This window comes from Gobio gobio (genome assembly GCF_949357685.1).
Source record: "Gobio gobio genome assembly, chromosome: 9".
NCBI lineage: Eukaryota > Metazoa > Chordata > Actinopteri > Cypriniformes > Gobionidae > Gobio > Gobio gobio.
The window spans coordinates 48842510-48861259 of NC_137115.1; the positions used below are offsets into that span (position 1 = coordinate 48842510).

The 18750-nt window shown below is 37.3% G+C and overlaps 2 protein-coding genes across 2 annotated transcripts in view; both read right to left on the bottom strand.

The window, feature by feature from the left end:
- The window catches only part of pstpip1a (proline-serine-threonine phosphatase interacting protein 1a), a 29535-nt gene extending 28461 nt beyond the window's left edge, over positions 1-1074 (bottom strand). Inside the window, exon 1 of the mRNA XM_079825023.1 lies at positions 897-1074. Within this exon, the coding sequence (XP_079681149.1) occupies positions 897-929 (33 nt within the window). The 5' untranslated portion in view covers positions 930-1074. The remainder of the gene's footprint in view (positions 1-896) is intronic.
- Positions 719-14164, bottom strand: rcn2 (reticulocalbin 2). The gene is made up of 8 exons (XM_079825025.1): positions 14051-14164; positions 11735-11865; positions 11547-11649; positions 7646-7842; positions 7441-7554; positions 7253-7346; positions 1776-1918; positions 719-1659 (listed from the first exon to the last, which is right to left on the bottom strand). Exons 1-8 carry the CDS (start codon positions 14094-14096, stop codon positions 1516-1518), a joined length of 972 nt encoding a protein of 323 aa, XP_079681151.1. The 5' UTR covers positions 14097-14164; the 3' UTR covers positions 719-1515.
- Positions 14165-18750: the final 4586 nt, after the last annotated feature.

Sequence of the window (18750 nt, forward strand, 5' to 3'; positions counted from 1 at the left end):
GTTCACACAAAAATGAAAATTCAAGTTTACAGAGTTTGTGTCAGTACTACATTACACTTCTCCATAATGTTGAATATAATGTATAATAATGCAATGAGGTAATATTTGTAGGTCCTGAAAATGCCAAATGTCTAATGTTACCACCAGTAAAAAGTGGCCTGAATTATTTTAAATAGTGACAGAGTGCAAGCATATTCGTCTAAATTAATTATGTATTTTCAGTTTCAGAATCATGCATATTTTTATTCTTATGTCACTGTTGCCCTGTGCATTGTGTTGCCAGCACCAAGTCCAAGCCTATTAATTTCCACCCCCAATGTAATTCCAAACCTAGCATGTTAATCAACAGTACATTTTTTGTGGTGTTGTAGATTTTACCAAAAGGTTGTCACCTTTTACCAAATGTCTTGGAGTATCACAATAATATCGAATCTTGATATGTAGCGAATCGTGACATGAGGGTATCATTACACCCCTACAGATTAATAGTAAACATTTTCTAATATACAGATGCAATAATTCCAGTAGCACTTTATTTAACAGTCCTGTTTCGCATACTGTGACACTAACTAGGTACTACTAACCCTGAACCTTAACGTAACCCATGTAGTTACTTTACACTACTCAGTACTTTAGTGGGTAAGTACATTGAAAGTGCATGTGCTGTAAAATAAAGTGCAACCCTAATTCCTGATACAAATGAATAGAAATGAGAGTTCACCAAAAATACTTTGATTTAATAAGTGGTCCAATGCATTCATTAGGCGAGGTTTATACACATTATTATTCCACGCTGTCAATCATCATATGCAATATGGTTAACATCAAGCATGTCAGCCCTAACGGACAACATCATTCAATGTAATCTGTCAAAATATCTCAACTCGTTTACTTACCCAAAAAGAATCTTTGAATTGTAACGGTGTCATTCTGAAGACAGCTTACAACGGTAAGAACGATACAAAGCACACAAAAGGAAACAAAGACGGAATTAAGAAAAATGAAAGAAAGAGTTGACAATGCCACACGCAGGAAACCACCGTTTCTCAGCACTCGCTTGTGTTCAGGTTTGACTCAGATAAGGAAGTTCACTCCTGTAATGTCAATGACCACAGAGAGCCTGCCCAACAGATAATATGCATGCATTCAGCCGCCATTTGAATACTAGATGGATGACGCGTCTGAAACAGTGGGCTTTTGGAAAATGTAGAGTCAGTCTTCTAGGTGTTGAAGAGGAGCCATCTAAATCATCTTCAGTTAAGTAGTTTTAGTAAATCAAGTTAAATAAAGAAAGACGTTTGAATATCTTTTGACTCCAAGCAACAGTAACTGAGTTTCATAACTACCGATTTGCTAAAAGAAAAGTGCATGTTACACAGCTTAGTTCAAATAAAAGGCAATATCACAGGTCAAAACAGATAATGGCATTGATCAAAGTACCAGTCGCATGTCATCTAATAAAATGAACGTAGTCTTTCTTTGTGGCACCATACGAAGTATTAATAAAAGGCTCCATTACAACTCATCATGTGGCACATGGAGCTGTCTGCCGTAATCTGTCACTTCACTGTTCATGAAAGTGTCTTGGTTTTTTAAAATCTCTGCCTCTGAGAGCCTTTCATCCCCATCTTGATCCATTTCCTTGATTAGATGAATAGCCTGTATTACAATCAAGAAACAAAATATATAGAATATCTTGTTAGATGTAAAAAAATAAAATAAAATAAAAAACAGTGTATGATGCAGCTGGATGACACATTGACACACTGACTCACTTCTTCTCGTGCCGACCCATAGCTGTTCGGAGCAACCCAGCGGAGCTGTTCATCCCGGTTGAGTTTTCCGTCCTTATCCTGGTCATAGAGATCTTTAAAGCGCACTGTTTCCTCAATCTCCCACTGCGAGGGCTCGTCCTGCTCTTAAACACAGACAAGCAAACGTATGTTTCTGATATTTATCTACCACAATCCTGGACAATATCTAGTAAGTTCCCATGAATCTGATTTCAAATGATGCCAAATGTGTATGATGTACAGAAGCACAATATATCAGTTAAAGGCTGATATTCGATTTTTTTTTATGTATTAGTATTGGTCCATATTTAATTGTGCATGCTTATTTTACATATTCTAATCTTTAAAAAAAAGAAGAAGAATTTAATAACACTGTCAAATGTAAATAGAGCTGCACGATTCTGGATAAAATGAAATGTTATAGAGATCACGATACTCCAACAATTTTGAACTGACAATTAAACAAAATAACGTGATTTACTAGAGATTCTGACAAAATGTTAATTGCTGCCATCTATTTAAAAAAATAATGATGTTGGTTGTGCTCGCCGTCGGTGGGGCAGTGGCTCCAAGACCCAGAGAGTGATATATGTCCAAAAACTATAAAATTGATTAATCATTATTATTATTATTATTATTATTATTATTATTATTATTAATAATAATATTGTTATTTTTATTGCTGTTATTGTTATTATTACTACTAATACTGCTGCTGCAACTACCATTGCTACTATTATTATTACTATTATTATAACTACTTTTACTACAATTATTATTATTTGGAATGTTTTAAATTGTTTCGAAAGTGATTTCTCAGTCAGTGACCCCGTATTCATAAAAATTATTAAATAAATAAATAGTGAAGTCACTGTTTATTTTATTTTTTATATATATATTTATTTTTTCTCCCCCAAACTGTGTGTATATGTTTGTGCCTTGTCTCTCACTTTGTATAAGCAGCTGTGGTGTTAAAAAAAAATATATATAAAAAAAACGTTTGAATGAACAATTCACTTGTTTCATTAATAGATGAATCAGCTTTTTTGAACAAATCTCTTAAAGGGATAGTTCACCCAAAAATGATGTCATTAATATCATTAATAAAAGCCTAAATTGAATCTGTTGATCATATAAAGTGATCGAGTCTCTTCAGAAAATGTGGACTAAACTGTCAAACACGAGAATGAACCTCATTGGTTCTTGCTAAAGCTCAAACGTGCTGCGTAACACAAGAATGAACCTCATAGAGACAGAGCGTATTTAGGCCACGCCCACACCGGGGGGGGGAAACAATCCAACGCTCTCCATTGACTTTGCATTGCGTGAGGCTGCCTCATTGTAATTTCGGACTTATAACAAAAAACAGAACAATGTCTAAAAGCTGATATGTGACAAGGTGTACAGCAAACAAGCTAAAAAACACAGAAATAAGTTTTTATAAGCTGTCGAACCAAAAAAACGAACGTTTAAGAAGATAAAAGTGGATACAGGCAATACGAAGTGAAGCTTCAGCAGGAAGAATGGGGAAATTTTGGGATCCTGACACTCAGTATGCCTTAATATGTCGATGTGTGAAGTAAACATTTTGTCACTGTTAAGTCAAATATCCAAATGTCCGTTTTATATATTATATTTACTGTCGCTGATTACGTTCCCCTCTCGTCGTCGTAGTTCTCAGTGTAATATAACCCGCGCGCTCTGTCTCAATGGCCTGAATCCACTTTTTTGTACTTAAACGCTCGTTTTTTGGGTCAACAGCTTATAAAAACGTCTGGGTTTTTGCTTCTGGGTTTTGTTTAGCTTGTTTGCTGTACACCTTGTCACATATCAGCTTTTATACATGGTTCAGTTTTTTGTTATAAGTCCGAAATGACAAAAAGGTCGCTTCACGCAATGCAAAGTCAATGGAGACGGTTTGATTGTTCCCCCCCCCGGTGGGCGTGGTCTTCAGATTATGACGCGTGTCGCTCTGTCTCTATTGGTTATTACACGTCAAGCAAACATGATTGAGCTTCCGTTTACCACAACTGGGCTGCGTTCATCCCCGACAAAACATTGCAAAGTGTTTTTTTAGATGGAAACGGTGGAGCGTTGAACACCCTGTTCTGATGAAGCAAGAGTTGAAACTATGGCCATTGTGTTCTTTTTGAAGAATTTTCTGAGCCTGATGAAATCGATTTAAATATGTGTTTAATACTGCAAAACGCGCTCTCTGCAGTCACTGCCCTTGCCGTCCAGAATAAAAGAGAACATCCCCATCCCATTTAATTAACTTTTTTATTTCCTGGTAATCAATTCTAATTTAAATCATTTTATTTCTAGTTGTTACTTTTTAATACCATGTATTTTCTTTTTCATTTTTATGTAAAGCACTTAATTACCATTGTGTATGAAATTTGGTATATAAATAAACTTGCCTTGCAATGAAGCTAAAAATATAAACAACTACATCATCATGTTTATATGCTATATTTTTACTATAAAACTCTTACGACAATCACGTCTTTTAATATCTTCAATTGTTGCGTATACTGAGCTGCAGCGGACACAGTTTGAGCTTTGAACGTGCCCGTCTTGATAAATGTTCATTTAATATCTGTTCATCATATAAAGCGATCGTGTTTCTTCAGAAAATTTGGACTAAACCACTCCACTCATATGGATTAGTTTTATGATCTCTTTATGAACTTTTTGAAGCGTCAAAATGTCAGTTGTGTAGCTGTCAATGGAGGGACAGAAAGCTCTCAGATTTCATCAAAAACATCTTCATTTGTGTTCCGAAGATGAACGAAAGTCTTACGGGTTTGGAACGACATGAGGGTGAGTAATTAAGGACAGAATGTTCATTTTGGGGTGAACTATCCCTTTAAATTAATGATTCAATGACAAATTCATATTTTTAACAGTCACCGGTCGCCACCTGGTGGCGTGACAATGCAATTGAAGCAATCATTGAAGCGCCAAGTTACTTTCAAAAGGTGATTTGCTTTATTTTAATTTGTAGACATCAGTGTTTATATCCGAACTGTAAATTTTGATAATCGTATTATTTGTAACTCAGAAATAATGATACTGTGTGGTTAAAAAGACTGTTTGTGTCAAAGGTTTAATAGACACAGGAATCGTATAATTTAGGAATAAGGAATAAGATCACACGGGGTGTTTGAATCAAGATTGTGATCTTTTAACGATTAATCGTGCAGCTCTAAATGTAATGTTTAGAAAAATAATTTTCATATTGTACATCAAAATGTTGTGATGGCAAAGTTCACTATTAATTCACTATAAATGATTTAGACCCGGGGTTTTAATTTCTCATCCCTGTGTGAGGGACCCCTATCCTAAAATGTATAATGCATCTGTATTTATAAACACCCAATTTATACACAGAAAAAAATATTATTATAAATCTAAAATTATTTTCAGTTACATTATTATATATTTTCTTCTACCAGTGTGTACTGTTATATGTATTATTTAATTTTTGTTTATAGTTGTATTATTTAATTGTAATAATTTTTTTTATTTATTTATATTAATACATGTTTTATATTTTATTTATGTTAATCTATGTAATGTAATCTATGCAACAGATTAATAACTATTAACTACATTTATTATTTAAATCACATTATTTATTTATTTAGATATAATTTATTGCTTTACTAATTTATTTTAATCTTTTTTTCTTTTCTTTTTACAGTTTTCTCTAGTCTTTTCCTTGCAGCCCCTGGTTTGAAAAACCCATTTGAAAACCCATTATTAATATAATGTAGAAATTGGATGATTTTTCATTTGTATTACAACCCCAAATCAGAAAAAGTTGGGACAGTATGGAAAACGCAAAAAAAAGAAAAAAATAAGTGATTTCTAAATTGACTTTGACTTGTATTTCATTGCAGACAATATGAACACAAAATATTTCATGTTTTGTCTGGTCAACTTCATGTCATTTGTAAATATGCATCCTTTCCTGTCATTCAGACCTGCAACACATTTCAAAAAAAGTTGGGAGAGGAGCAATTTAGGGCTAGTAATGAGGTAAAATGGTTAAATAATGATGTGATTTGAAACAGGTGATGTCAACAGGTGATTGTAATTATGATTTGGTACAAAAGCAGCATCCAAGAAAGGTCTAATCCTTTAGGAGCAAAGATGGGCCGAGGATCGCCAGTTTGCCAACAAATACGTGAGAAAATTATTGAAATGTTTAAAAACAATGTTCCTCAAAGAAAGATAGGAAGAGATTTGGATATTTCACATTCAACAGTGCATAACATAATTAAAAGATTCAAGGAATCTGGAGGAATTTCAGTACGTAAAGGACAAGGGCACAAGCCTAAGCTGAACAACCGTGATCTCCGATCCCTCAGGCGGCACTGCATCAAGAATCGTCATTCATCTATAAGCGATATCACCACATGGGCTCAGGACTACTTTGGCAAACCTGTGTCAAGTACCACAATACGTAGTTACATCCACAAAGACAGTTAAAACTGTACTGTGCCAAAAGGAAGCCCTATGTTAACAGTGTCCAGAAGCGCCGTCGACTTCTCTGGGCTCGGAGGCATCTGGGATGGACCATCACACAGTGGAAACGTGTACTGTGGTCAGATGAATCAGTATTTCAGGTATTTTTTGGGAGGAATGGATGCCGTGTGCTCCGGACCAAAGAAGAAAAGGATCATCCAGACTGTTACCAGCAACAAGTCCAAAAGCCAGGGTCTGTCATGGTATGGGGTTGTGTCAGTGCCCTTGGCAAAGGTAACTTGCACTTCTGTGAAGGCACCATTAATGCTGAAAAGTACATAGAGATTTTGGAGCATAATATGCTGCCTTCAAGAAGACATCTTTTCCAGGGACGTCCATGCATATTTCAACAAGACAATGCAAAACCACATTCTGCACACATTACAAAGTCCTGGCTGCGGAGGAAGAGGGTACAGGTACTTGACTGGCCTGCCTGCAGTCCCGACCTGTCTCCAATAGAGAATGTGTGGCGCATTTTGAAGGGCAAAATGCAACAACGAAGACCCCGTACTGTTGCCCACCTTAAGACTTGTTTGCAGGAAGAATGGGACAAAATTACACCTGAAACACTTCATCACTTGGTGTCTTCAGTCCCTAAACGTCTTTTAAGTGTTGTGAAAAGGAATGGCAACATTACAAAGTGGTAAATGCTTTACTGTCCCAACTTTTTTTGAAATGTGTTGCAGGTCTGAATGACAGGAAATGATGCATATTTACAAATGACATGAAGTTGACCAGACAAAACATGAAATATTTTGTGTTCATATTGTCTGCAATGAAATACAAGTCAAAGTAAATGTAGAAATCACTTTTTTTTTTTTTTTTTTTTGCATTTTCCATACTGTCCCAACTTTTTCTGATTTGGGGTTGTAGTACAACATCAGTATAATTACAATATACAGTTATTTATCCCAACATAATCATACCATTTGCCTGGAGATCTCCAATGAATTCACTCATGCTGATGAATCCATCTTTATCCAAGTCATATTCAGTCAGCACATCTTCAATAGCAAAATCCTGCGGAAAATGCAATCACACAGCACATAGTCATGCATGGACGTTTAATATCGAATCATATTTCTGATTTATTGCAGCTTCATTTTACACTTACAGCCATGTGGTCCACCTCAGATGGATGAGTAAATGCAAGGAACTCTGTTAAGTTCAGGCCAGCTGTGCCATCCATATCAGCAAAATCGAAACGTCTTTTTTCCTTTGCATGGAGCTGCGAGTGGATGAAACCATTTTTAATCAATCACGCAACAGTTTCCATTGCCGTTTCATAACATGAAATGTTAATGAACCATGCAACATACAAATCTAAGAGACTCCTCCTCTGGGTCCTCAAGTACAGCACCTTCATCCACTTCCACAGTATGACCATGCATGACCGTGTTGTATTCGTCCCAAGATACCAGGCCATCATTGTTGGAGTCAAACTCAGGGAAGCGTTCCTCAGCATCATCCAGCGCATATCTCCTGTACACCCTCTGTATCCATAATGTGATTTCCTCTAGAGAAGCAACAGAGGATGCTTTTTAATTCTAACATGCACTATTGTTTAAGAGTTTGGGGTCACAAATGAATCCTTTTATTCAGCAAGGACACTTTGAGTTGATCGAAAGCGACAGTAAAGACTTTCACAATAGACCCTTTTCACAGACTGTGATGACGCATTTTAACAGTCATCAATATCGTAAATCCTGCAACGTTTTTTTGTATTTTCATTTTTTTTAAATGTATGTACATTTATAACACTAATTAGGGGCCAAGCACCGAAGGTGAAATCGTTAGCGTTCTTATTATTCTTCTTCCACTCTTGAGTCTATGGCAGCCCATAGAACCGCTTGCGGGAAAGTTATGACACAGATAGAGAATAGTCCCAACTGTCACTATATAAAATTTTGAGTCTCTAACTTAATCCCTCTAGTGCCACCACCTGTCCAAAGTTGCACTCATGTTTATGCTAATAACTTTTGAACCATACGGGCTAGAAACAAAAATTTTCCCTCAGATTCCTTAGCTCAAGACGATTCGATTTCACCCTTTTCCGTCATGAAAATGTTCCCGCCATTTTGAATTTTCCGAAAAAACCTACTTTTGCGAACTCGTCCTAGGCGGTTCGTCCGATTTGTCCACGAAAATTTAATCAGATCATCTTCAGACCATTTTGACAAAAAGTTATGGAATTCAAGTTGATTTCCTCAAACAGTTTTTCTGCAATCTCTGCAATGCTTTACTCTGCAATGCTTTACCGTATTCAAACCAAACTTGGTACATGTCATCACAAGTAACATGCCGCGTTTCGGCGCAGCGCCACCTACTGGTCCGGATATACACATTTTTTTAATATTTGCTTATAACTTCTGAACCGTTTGTCCAAAAATCAGAAAAGTGGTCTCGTTAGATTCAGGATGGCATGCCAAGTCGTCTGATATCCAATTTTACCATATCGGCCATTTTGGCTGTCAGACATTTTGAATTATGTGCTAAAATGCTGTTTTTTATGAACACATGAACGGAATGTTACGAAACTCGGAATGGGTCATCAGCACGATGCCCTGAAGGAGCCTGAGAAGTTTCAAAACAACACCACCTAGTGGAGAATTTCAATTTTCTGAATTTCAGAATTCTCAAATGTTTATAACTTTGGGTGTGGTTGACTTATTTTCACGGTAACTTTTTTCGTCTCCTGAATTCTTGCCAAGTCCAACGATACCAGACTTGCCAAGTTTCGACCTATGGTTTGTGCAGCATGGAAATTTAGCGCTTAAAAAACGTTAGCTGATATCTTCGAAACCGCTAGTCCGATCAAGACGAAACCAGCGTCAGAAGTTCGGAAACATAGGTCGATAGCTAAAAAAGCTTTTCTCCGGGGAAAAAAAGCATTTGGGGGGTAAAATATGTGTTATTTTGGCAGGGCTGGCAGCTAAGAATCGCATTCCTGGGTCTGTATATCACATAATTGGGGTCGCTTCAACCCGCAGACATGGCAACACAGTGCAGTTGAGTTCTGTTGACATTTGACAACTAAACGTTATACGTCGCTCCGTTGCTCTGATTGGTTGTAGGTCTATCCAATTGAGGTCTTTCCTGGTTCGGTTGAAACACGCCCCATAATCACAGCCCAACGGAGCAGTATCGGACTCATATTCTGACTAGAATTGAGTATGACGACGTCAGGCTAGTGTCAGTCATTTTTATGTGTTTTTTTTCTTATAAATGTCTATAACTCCAAAATGAAATTAGATATTTTCACCAAAATTGACACACACATGTATGGGCTCACTCCGAGGACAAAAAAAAAATGGTGGGATTGTGGCTCTTGGTGGCGCTATAATTAAACAAAATATGACATTGGCTCTATACAACTCAATGTTTTAATGTGGGGTTTTAACAATTTTGCTTAAAATTGTCTTCAAATATCTTCACTCATTTTTTCAGTTTGTCTGCTGCTAGCTTCCTTGTTTGCTTCTGTTGCGCTTGGCCCCGTTATTGCTGCTTGCAGCTATATTACTTTGTATTAGGGATGAAACGGTATGGAAATTTCACATCACGATTATAGTGACCCAAATTATCACGGTTATCAATATTATCACAGTTTTCTTCAAATGAGATGAGTGTTCAAAAAGAACAGATGCACACACTTAAAACATTTCAACAAGTTTTATATTTGAAAATCAAAAAACAACAAATAAATAAAGCAGCTCTAAGCACTTTTTAAAGCTAGATTGTGTGGGATTTACTTATAATGGCCGTCGTCAATAGCAACGCATAAATATAATCTCTAATATTATCTCTGTAAATATATTCTCAATTTTCTCATCAGTGTTCTATCAGTCACATTTAAATCTAGCATGTTTTGTGTAAGAGCCCAAACAATATCCTAGTGAAATAATGCATATCCATATTTCCATATGATTTGACAGTTTATTTTATTAAATATCAAAATGTGTGCATCATACCTGACACCTAGATGAACACTTTACAGTCAGTTTGATGACAAAGTCATTCTCTTCAAATGCTGAAGTTTGAAACGTGTAACGTTACCAATGTTGTGTGTAACTTTAGAGACGGTCCCTAAATTCGCCAGCGTTATGCCAGTCATATCAGATGCGCTCATGGATGCGCTGTGGTTCTGCTGTGTTTGTTTGAAATTATTCTCGCTGCTGAAATAGAACAAAAACAGTCAATCACTGTATGATGAGTGAATCTCCTGCATACATCGCACGTTCATCTCCGCTTTGGAAGCAGATTGCAGAGTGAGAGCGGCGCGCGCTCTGAACAAAACTCTAATCTGAACGCCTCTGATTATGAGACATTGCATTCATAAACTCAATAGAAACATGTGTGATTGGTTATAATGCGCAACGCGATTATAACAGATGGCTTTTGAGAGAAGACTATAATAAGTCCAACCGCCAGAGTGGCTAGTGTGCAGCCGAAATAACGTTACACCCGCAAATGGCAATTGTTAATGTCAAGCCCTGATTATTATCCCTTAATGTCGCCCTAGTCTTGTCTGAACTTGTTCGTTCGCTTCACGTTATTATTTCTCAGACGTATTTTTGGTATTGAGGTCACTTGCCTTGCATTTGCAGATTTGAAGTGTTCCCCCTATTACAGCGACTTTCTTCAAGCATGTTCTGCAGACAGGGTGACCATCTTCGATTAAGTTTCCCTCAGGACTTTTGTAAAAGCCAAAATATGACCACACCTCAGATTTGATCCTTTTAGAAGTCTGAAAAATCTCCCGAGAGCTGTCACTGCCTTCTGCCATTTCTTCTCATTCAAAAACAGCGGTGCGGTGCGCCTGAGCCAGACTGACGCTGACTGGACAGGATTTACCGCGAGGTTTCAAAATCGTGATAATCACACGCGGTTTTGATGATAATTAAATTTTAAACGATATTACTAACCGTCACTAAATTTTATCGTGGTTTATCGTGAAACCGGTAATCGTTTCATCCCTACTTTGTATTATATTACTTTTGCATCAAATTACAAAAAAACACGTTACCGCTGTTGTGAGGGTGTTTCTAATACAGCGTCTATGGGAGTGATGGTAAAAATCTTTCTATTTTTTCACTGCCGTTATCAATCTCACTATCACTATTGTGGAGTTTTTCTTTTGCTATTCAGTGTGTGTAGTGTGTAGATCAAAAACTCATGTCTCGTGTTCATGCTAATATAAATGTCAACCAAACCAGAACTAACCTGTGGTCAGATATTTATCAGAGTTGGTGTCAATCTTTTTCACTATCTCCACCAGTCGCTTCCGCTGCTCAGATGGACTTAGTTTCTGTATTTCATCCTTGTCCTGAAAAACAGTGATAGTTGGTAGAACGAAGCCGGATCACTTTAAAGACATGAAGAACTGTTATAAAGAACCACGGAGATGATACCTCAGAGCCAAGGAACATATTTGCATTATGTTCATGGTTATGTTTGACTACATGATCCTCTTGGACAATTTGGCTTCCAATAGCTCCTGATGCACAACAGGCCACCAGTAATAATAGTCTAATCTTTAAACCTGATAAACACACAAGTACAAACAAATTAGACCCCATCATTAAAGGGTCAGTTCACCCAAAAATTTTAATCATCATTAATTACATCATCATTAATTACATCTTCATTAATTACATCTTCATTAATTACTCACCCTCATGTCGCTCCAAACCTGTAAGACTCTCGTTCATATTCGGAACACAAATGAAGATGAACAGATGTAATTTAGGCTTTTATTCACATATAAACATTGATCAGCAAACATAAACAGAAGCTCAACAGAACCTGCGTTACTCGCGAAAATTAACCTCATTGGTTCTTGAGGAAGCTCAAATGTGCTGCGTAACACGAGAATGAACCTCATTGGTTCTTGAGGAAGCTCAAACGTGCTGCGTAACACAAGAATGAACCTCATTGGTTCTTGAGGAAGCTCAAACGTGCTGCGTAACACGAGAATGAACCTCATTGGTTCTTGAGGAAGCTCAAACGTGCTGCGTAACACAAGAATGAACCTCATTGGTTCTTGAGGAAGCTCAAATGTGCTGCGTAACACAAGAATGAACCTCATTGGTTCTTGCTGAAGCTCAAACGTGCTGCGTAACACGAGAATGAACCTCATTGGTTCTTGAGGAAGCTCAAACGTGATGCGTAACACGAGAATGAACCTCATTGGTTCTTGCTGAAGCTCAAACGTGCTGCGTAACACAAGAATGAACCTCATTGGTTCTTGAGGAAGCTCAAATGTGCTGCATAACACAAAAATGAACCTCATTGGTTCTTGAGGAAGCTCAAATGTGCTGCGTAACACAAGAATGAACCTCATTGGTTCTTGAGGAAGCTCAAACGTGCTGCGTAACACAAGAATGAACCTCATTGGTTCTTGCTAAAGCTCAAATGTGCTGCGTAACACAAGAATGAACCTCATTGGTTCTTGCTAAAGCTCAAATGTGCTGCGTAACAAGAATGAACCTCATTGGTTCTTGAGGAAGCTCAAATGTGCTGCGTAACACAAGAATGAACCTCATTGGTTCATGAGGAAGCTCAAATGTGCTGCGTAACACAAGAAAGAACCTCATTGGTTCTTGAGGAAGCTCAAATGTGCTGCGTAACAAGAATGAACCTCATTGGTTCTTGAGGAAGCTCAAATGTGCTGCGTAACACAAGAATGAACCTCATTGGTTCTTGCTAAAGCTCAAATGTGCTGCGTAACACAAGAATGAACCTCATTGGTTCTTGCTAAAGCTCAAATGTGCTGCGTAACACGAGAATGAACCTCATTGGTTCTTGCTAAAGCTCAAATGTGCTGCGTAACACAAGAATGAACCTCATTGGTTCTTGCTAAAGCTCAAATGTGCTGCGTAACACGAGAATGAACCTCATTGGTTCTTGCTGAAGCTCAAATGTGCTGCGTAACACAAGAATGAACCTCATTGGTTCTTGCTGAAGCTCAAATGTGCTGCGTAACACAAGAATGAACCTCATTGGTTCTTGCTAAAGCTCAAATGTGCTGCGTAACATTGGTTATTACACGTCACACAAACATGCTTGGGCTTCCGTTTACCACAACTAATGTGTGAGTTGATGAATGTTTAAATCTGAATAAAAGCCTAAATTCAATCTGTTCATCATATAAAGCGATTGTGTTTCTTCAGAAAATTTGGACTAAACCGCTCAATTCATATGGATTAGTTTTATGATCTCTTTATGAACATTTTGAAGCGTCAAAGTGTCAGTTGTGTAGCTGTCAATGGAGGAACAGAAAGCTCTCAGATTTCCATCAAAAACATCTTAATTTGTGTTCGGAAGATGAACGAAAGTTTATGAGTTTGGAACGACATGAGGGCGAGTAATTAATGACAGAATTGTTGTGTGAAATATCTCTTTAACATGATCTCGAGTGCCCTCTTGTGATGGGCTACACATTCCCATGTCAGGTAAGGAAGGAGAATAAATCGGCAAATAATAGCAGTCTGTAGCCAGAATTTAAATAAAACTATACATAATATGTATCTCCTTTTATGGTATGATGACTTTCTGATATTGAAGGCTTTTTGGTGTTCGTGTGTCGCTAACTGCGAAGAATTTTTAATGTATAAAGCAACTAGAAAACGTACAAATTCATGCCACGGCTAACACTCCGCTGTCTATTTATTTAAGGCAACCACAAGAAGAATTCACCATACATGTTTAAGAAACAAAACACTTACTTTCGAAAGGCTGGTTGCTAAAGTTTTCAGCTGAGCTTGTTGCCATGGTGCGCTCCGGTCTTCTGTACTCTCACTCGCCGTTTCCTGCATGTTCAACTCATTTGTTACAGCCACCTGCAGGGCAGGAGGACGAGCAGAGAAAGACTTTAAAGTCCCCATGAAATCAAAATGTGAAGTTTTTTTGGCTTTTAGTATGGAACTTTTAGCCTTAAGGTTATATATAAGCTGGTGTGCTCCGAAACAATGGCACAATTTAAAAGATATAAGCTTTCAAAACTTACACACTGCGTCTGAAAACCTAGGCAGCTGACTCGTTGCTGCCTTATCAAACAATGGCTTGTAAGGCAGCGTTTGTGCATGAAGGCACCTCACGAAACTCATTTCGGACAGACTTCTTAGGCAGTGTAACCGTTTAATGATCTACAGCAAAATAGAGAGAGCTTTGGTGAGAACTAAACAAATATTTAATTACTACATTAGTAATTTCTCGCTAGAAATGATATCAGAAGTAGAAAACGTTGGTAAAAAACGTACATTTACACACAAACTGACCAGCAAACGCAACTTTCGGATGCCATCTTTTTTTCCCAGCTTAAGTGTCACAGAATAGAAAGCACAGGATTGTGGGAAATCAAAGGCAGCGAAGGATACATATATGCTGCATTCAAAAATCGATCAGATGAAGGTCTCAGGAGACAGGAAGTGAAGCTAACATTAGATTCGGACATGCCTTGGTGCCTTCCTGCCTTAAAATGTGTCCTCCGAAGGCAGCATTTTCCAAGTTTCCTCCAATATGGATCAATGATTTTGATGACATCACTCCGGACCAGCTTCTCATCAGACTTTTTGTCCAATCAAATGCTCTCTAGAATCTGAAGCGTCCCGCCTCCTAAATTATAAATAGACGCTGAAGCTGCGGCTAAAATCAGTCAATCTTCACATATTCACTATTTACAATATGGTGAATGGCACATAGTGCAGGGAACAATTCAGACAGTGTAAATATGCTTTCCATTGGGGCGAATAAAGTCTGTTTTCAGGTAGGGGTGTGCACGAATAGTCGAATATTCGATCTGTAATTAATATTCGAAAAATAAAAATACCATTTGAATTTTACTATGTTGCTTTGCTGGCCGTAAATGCAGTGAATCCATGATAAATCCCACTAAAACTCGCAGTTATAACTAAATACTGTGTGGCGCTGTGGAGTGTGTTAATAAGTTAAGTGTATTTGATCACATTGAAAGGTTGCGTCCTCCAGAGGTCGCATTCGAAGGCTGCTTGCGTCATCAAGGCTGTATCATTTCAGAAAAGTAAGTAGGACACTGCGAATGCGACCTTAAAAGGTGCCCTTCTTTCACAGGAACTCGGAGTGTGCATGAGGTGTATCCTTTGCTGCTGCAGATAACCCACAATTCTTTGTGTCACCATTAACAACCGTCATGTTTTTTAAATATTATTTGAAAAAATGGCAACGCCGGCAGATATATAGGCAAGCGAAGATGTGGTGTTTAAACTTAAGTAGTTTCAAGCTTGTTTTTGTTTTTAAGCTGTATTACCTCAAATAGATAGTTGTGGTAAAGAGGATTACATGTGTTTAGTGATTTTTAAACGTTTAGAACAGTACTTTGCTGTCAAGGCAAGAAACATTTCATAGTCATTTTCAAGTTACAAATAATTTTCATTCATATAACTGGTGTGACCGACGCTCTCCATTGACTTTGCATTGCGTGAGGCTTGTCATTTCGGACTTATAACAAAAAACAGAACAATGTATAAAAGCTGCTATGTGATAAGGTGTACAGCAAACAAGCTAAAAAACACAGAAATACGTTTTTATAAGCTGTCGACCCAAAAAAGACGAGTGTGAGAGACAAAAAGTGGAGACAGGCAATAAGACGTCCCAGCTAACAATTTTAGGTTATAAGAACATTTCCCTAACGTTCCCATTAAGTTATAAAAACGCTATTTCTGAATGTTCTAGGAACGTTAAAAGCGTCCAGTTTTTTAAACGTTGTATTAACGTTCTTCTTAGGGTATTATGTATCTGAAGTTGATTTGCAGAAGAAAAACGCTGTGTAACTAATTTGTAATGACTAATAATAGTTTTAATGTAATAACGTTTTAAAACGTTCCTCTAACAATGTAAGAATAACGTTTTAAAGCTAACATTTTTAGAACGTTTATCAATAGTATATAATGTTTACACAACGTTCTAATAACGTTACTGCAAGAATGTTTTTTTGATAACTTTGAGAGAACTATCAGAGAATGTTAGCCAATGTTCTGAGAATGTTAGCTGGGGTTAAGCTTCAGCAGGAAGAATGGGTACATTTTGGGATCCTGACACTCAGTGTGTCTATGTGTGCAGTAACCATTTTGTCACTGTTAAGTCAAATATCCAAATGTCAGTTTTATATATTTTATTTCCTGTCGCTGGTTACGTTCCCCTCCAGTGGGTGCGTTCTCAGTGTAATATGTCGCGCTCATGTCTAAATTGCCTGTATCCACTTTTTTGTCCTTAAACGCTTGTTTTTTTGGGTCAACAGCTTATAAAAACATCTGGGTTTTTCGTTCTGGGTTGTTTAGCTTGTTTGTTGTACACCTTGTCAGCTTTTATACATTGTTCTGTTTTTTGTTATAAGTCAAAAATGACAAGGAGGCCGCTTCACGCAATACAAAGTCAATGGAGACGGTTTGATCCCCCCCCCCTCCTCGGTGGGCGTGGTCTTCAGATTATGACGTGTGTGTCGCTCTGTCTCTATATTACCTAATCATACACTCTAAAAAAAAAAAGGTTCTATATTGCACCAAAAATGGTTCTTGGCTCGTAATCATAGGGGAACCTTTTTTAGTGCTATATAGCACCAATTTTGGTGCTTCAGTGGTTCTTCAGCGGTTCTTCAGAGGTTCTTCAGCGGTTCTTCAGAGGTTCTTCACCGGTTCTTTGACTAAGGTGCTATATAGCACCTCTGAAGAACCGCTGAAGAACCACTGAAGCACCAAAATTGGTGCTATATAGCACTAAAAAAGGTTCCCCTATGATTACGAGCCTTTTTTTTTAGAGTGTAATTTTGTTCAGAAATGATAACAAAAACTTGATGAATAAAAAAAAAAAAGTTTTTCTCATTTTCTCAAAATAACGTCATATTCATATTCATATGAATTAATATTCGAATATTAGTTTTTTTTATGAGCCCAAATATTTGAATACAATATTTTGGAAAAATGCCCATCCCCAGTTTCAGGCTAGCCGCCACAGCGTACACATAGTCTGCTCCGGTCCAGAGACACGATAGCACAGTGCGGATCACATGCGCGAGTCGGCGCAAAACTTATCAGACCCATTTGAATTTTTTATTTTATTTTTAGAGATATGGAGAAGATTAGGAGGAAACTGCGGCTTTACTGAGCTCAACCAAAGACTTTATATATAGGCTACAGGAAGACGGTGCACTCCTATTACTCATGAATGGGAGAAAGTCCAATGCCCAATATAGCGAATAAGCCCCGCCTTTCAAATGAAAGAGCCAATCGTTGATTAGTAAAGTCATTGCGTCACTGCAGCTGCCATTAGAAGCTCCGGTTGCTATAGAAACAGACAGGCAGTGTTCTGAGTCACGTGTTTAGGATTTCAGATTAGCTTTGTCCAGGCTGAAAATTATTATTTTTTTTGTCCTATTTGAGCGTTTAGAAACAACATTTATGAGACAGCTGTTGTCAGATTTCATTGATGATTTCAATTATGAACAGTTTTGGAGAATTTGATGTTTCCCTAAAAGAGATAAGAGCTGCACTTGCTTGCCCGAGAGGCGTTTCAAAGATGGCCGCCGAGTGAAATGACTTGTGGCTGAGCTGTGATATAAACAAATCACTATTGGCTATTCTGTTTGTCTTCCTGTTTCAGTGGAAATAGCTACATCAACACATTGAATAATGCTGTGTGTTTCAAATGGCCTTGACAATAGACTTTGATACACAGTCTCTTTTGTAGAATCTTACTTCAAGTTCATTGAATATTTAATTCATTTATATAAAAATCAACTATACGAACAAATCAAAGTTTAAATGTAAAATGCAAAAATAAGTATTTTACATCAAGATAATGGAGAGACGATTTGTGGTATTCTGATTCGTAAAAACAAAACAAAGAAATAATAAACAAGCCCCATTTACAATACAATAATAATAATGCAAATTATATACATAATTGATATACATTTTTGAAATCATTTATAAAGTAGGTTAGTTTGGGGTCAGACCATTTCATTTTATGAATGTGAGACTTTCCCATTCAAATTTAAAATGAATATTTTAAAAAAATATCCTTTATCTTGATCAATTTCATGGTCAAGCAAGTTATGGAAATGAACGAAGTTGATATGCAAATATGGCATAGCATTTGAAAGACATTATTTTACATGGACAATCAAAACAAACAATAAAATACTTAAAATGGCGGCATTGTTTGGGATACAGAAGCAGGGCAGACATTTATATTCAACCCGAAACCCCGGCTTTCTGTGATAATACATGTAATGTAAAATAAATACTTAATACATTAACAGCAGGTGGCATCGATGCACTATGTTAGTTTGCTAGACAACCAAAAGAAGCGTGATGTGTTTTCTGACCTCCAGGTGTCGCTGTTTCCCCGCGATCTTTACTCTCCGATCTCCAGCAGGAACTGACGTTTGTGT

Excerpts from the sequence above, each read along its gene's own strand:
- rcn2 (XM_079825025.1), bottom strand. The coding sequence starts at position 14,096 with ATGGCAACAAGCTCAGCTGAAAACTTTAGCAACCAGCCTTTCGAAA. Across the intron at positions 7,843-11,546 it reads TGATAAATATCTGACCACAG|AGGAAATCACATTATGGATA; the intron begins GTTAGTTCTGGT and ends TTGCTTCTCTAG. Across the intron at positions 1,660-1,775 it reads ATGGGTCGGCACGAGAAGAA|GCTATTCATCTAATCAAGGA; the intron begins GTGAGTCAGTGT and ends ATTGTAATACAG.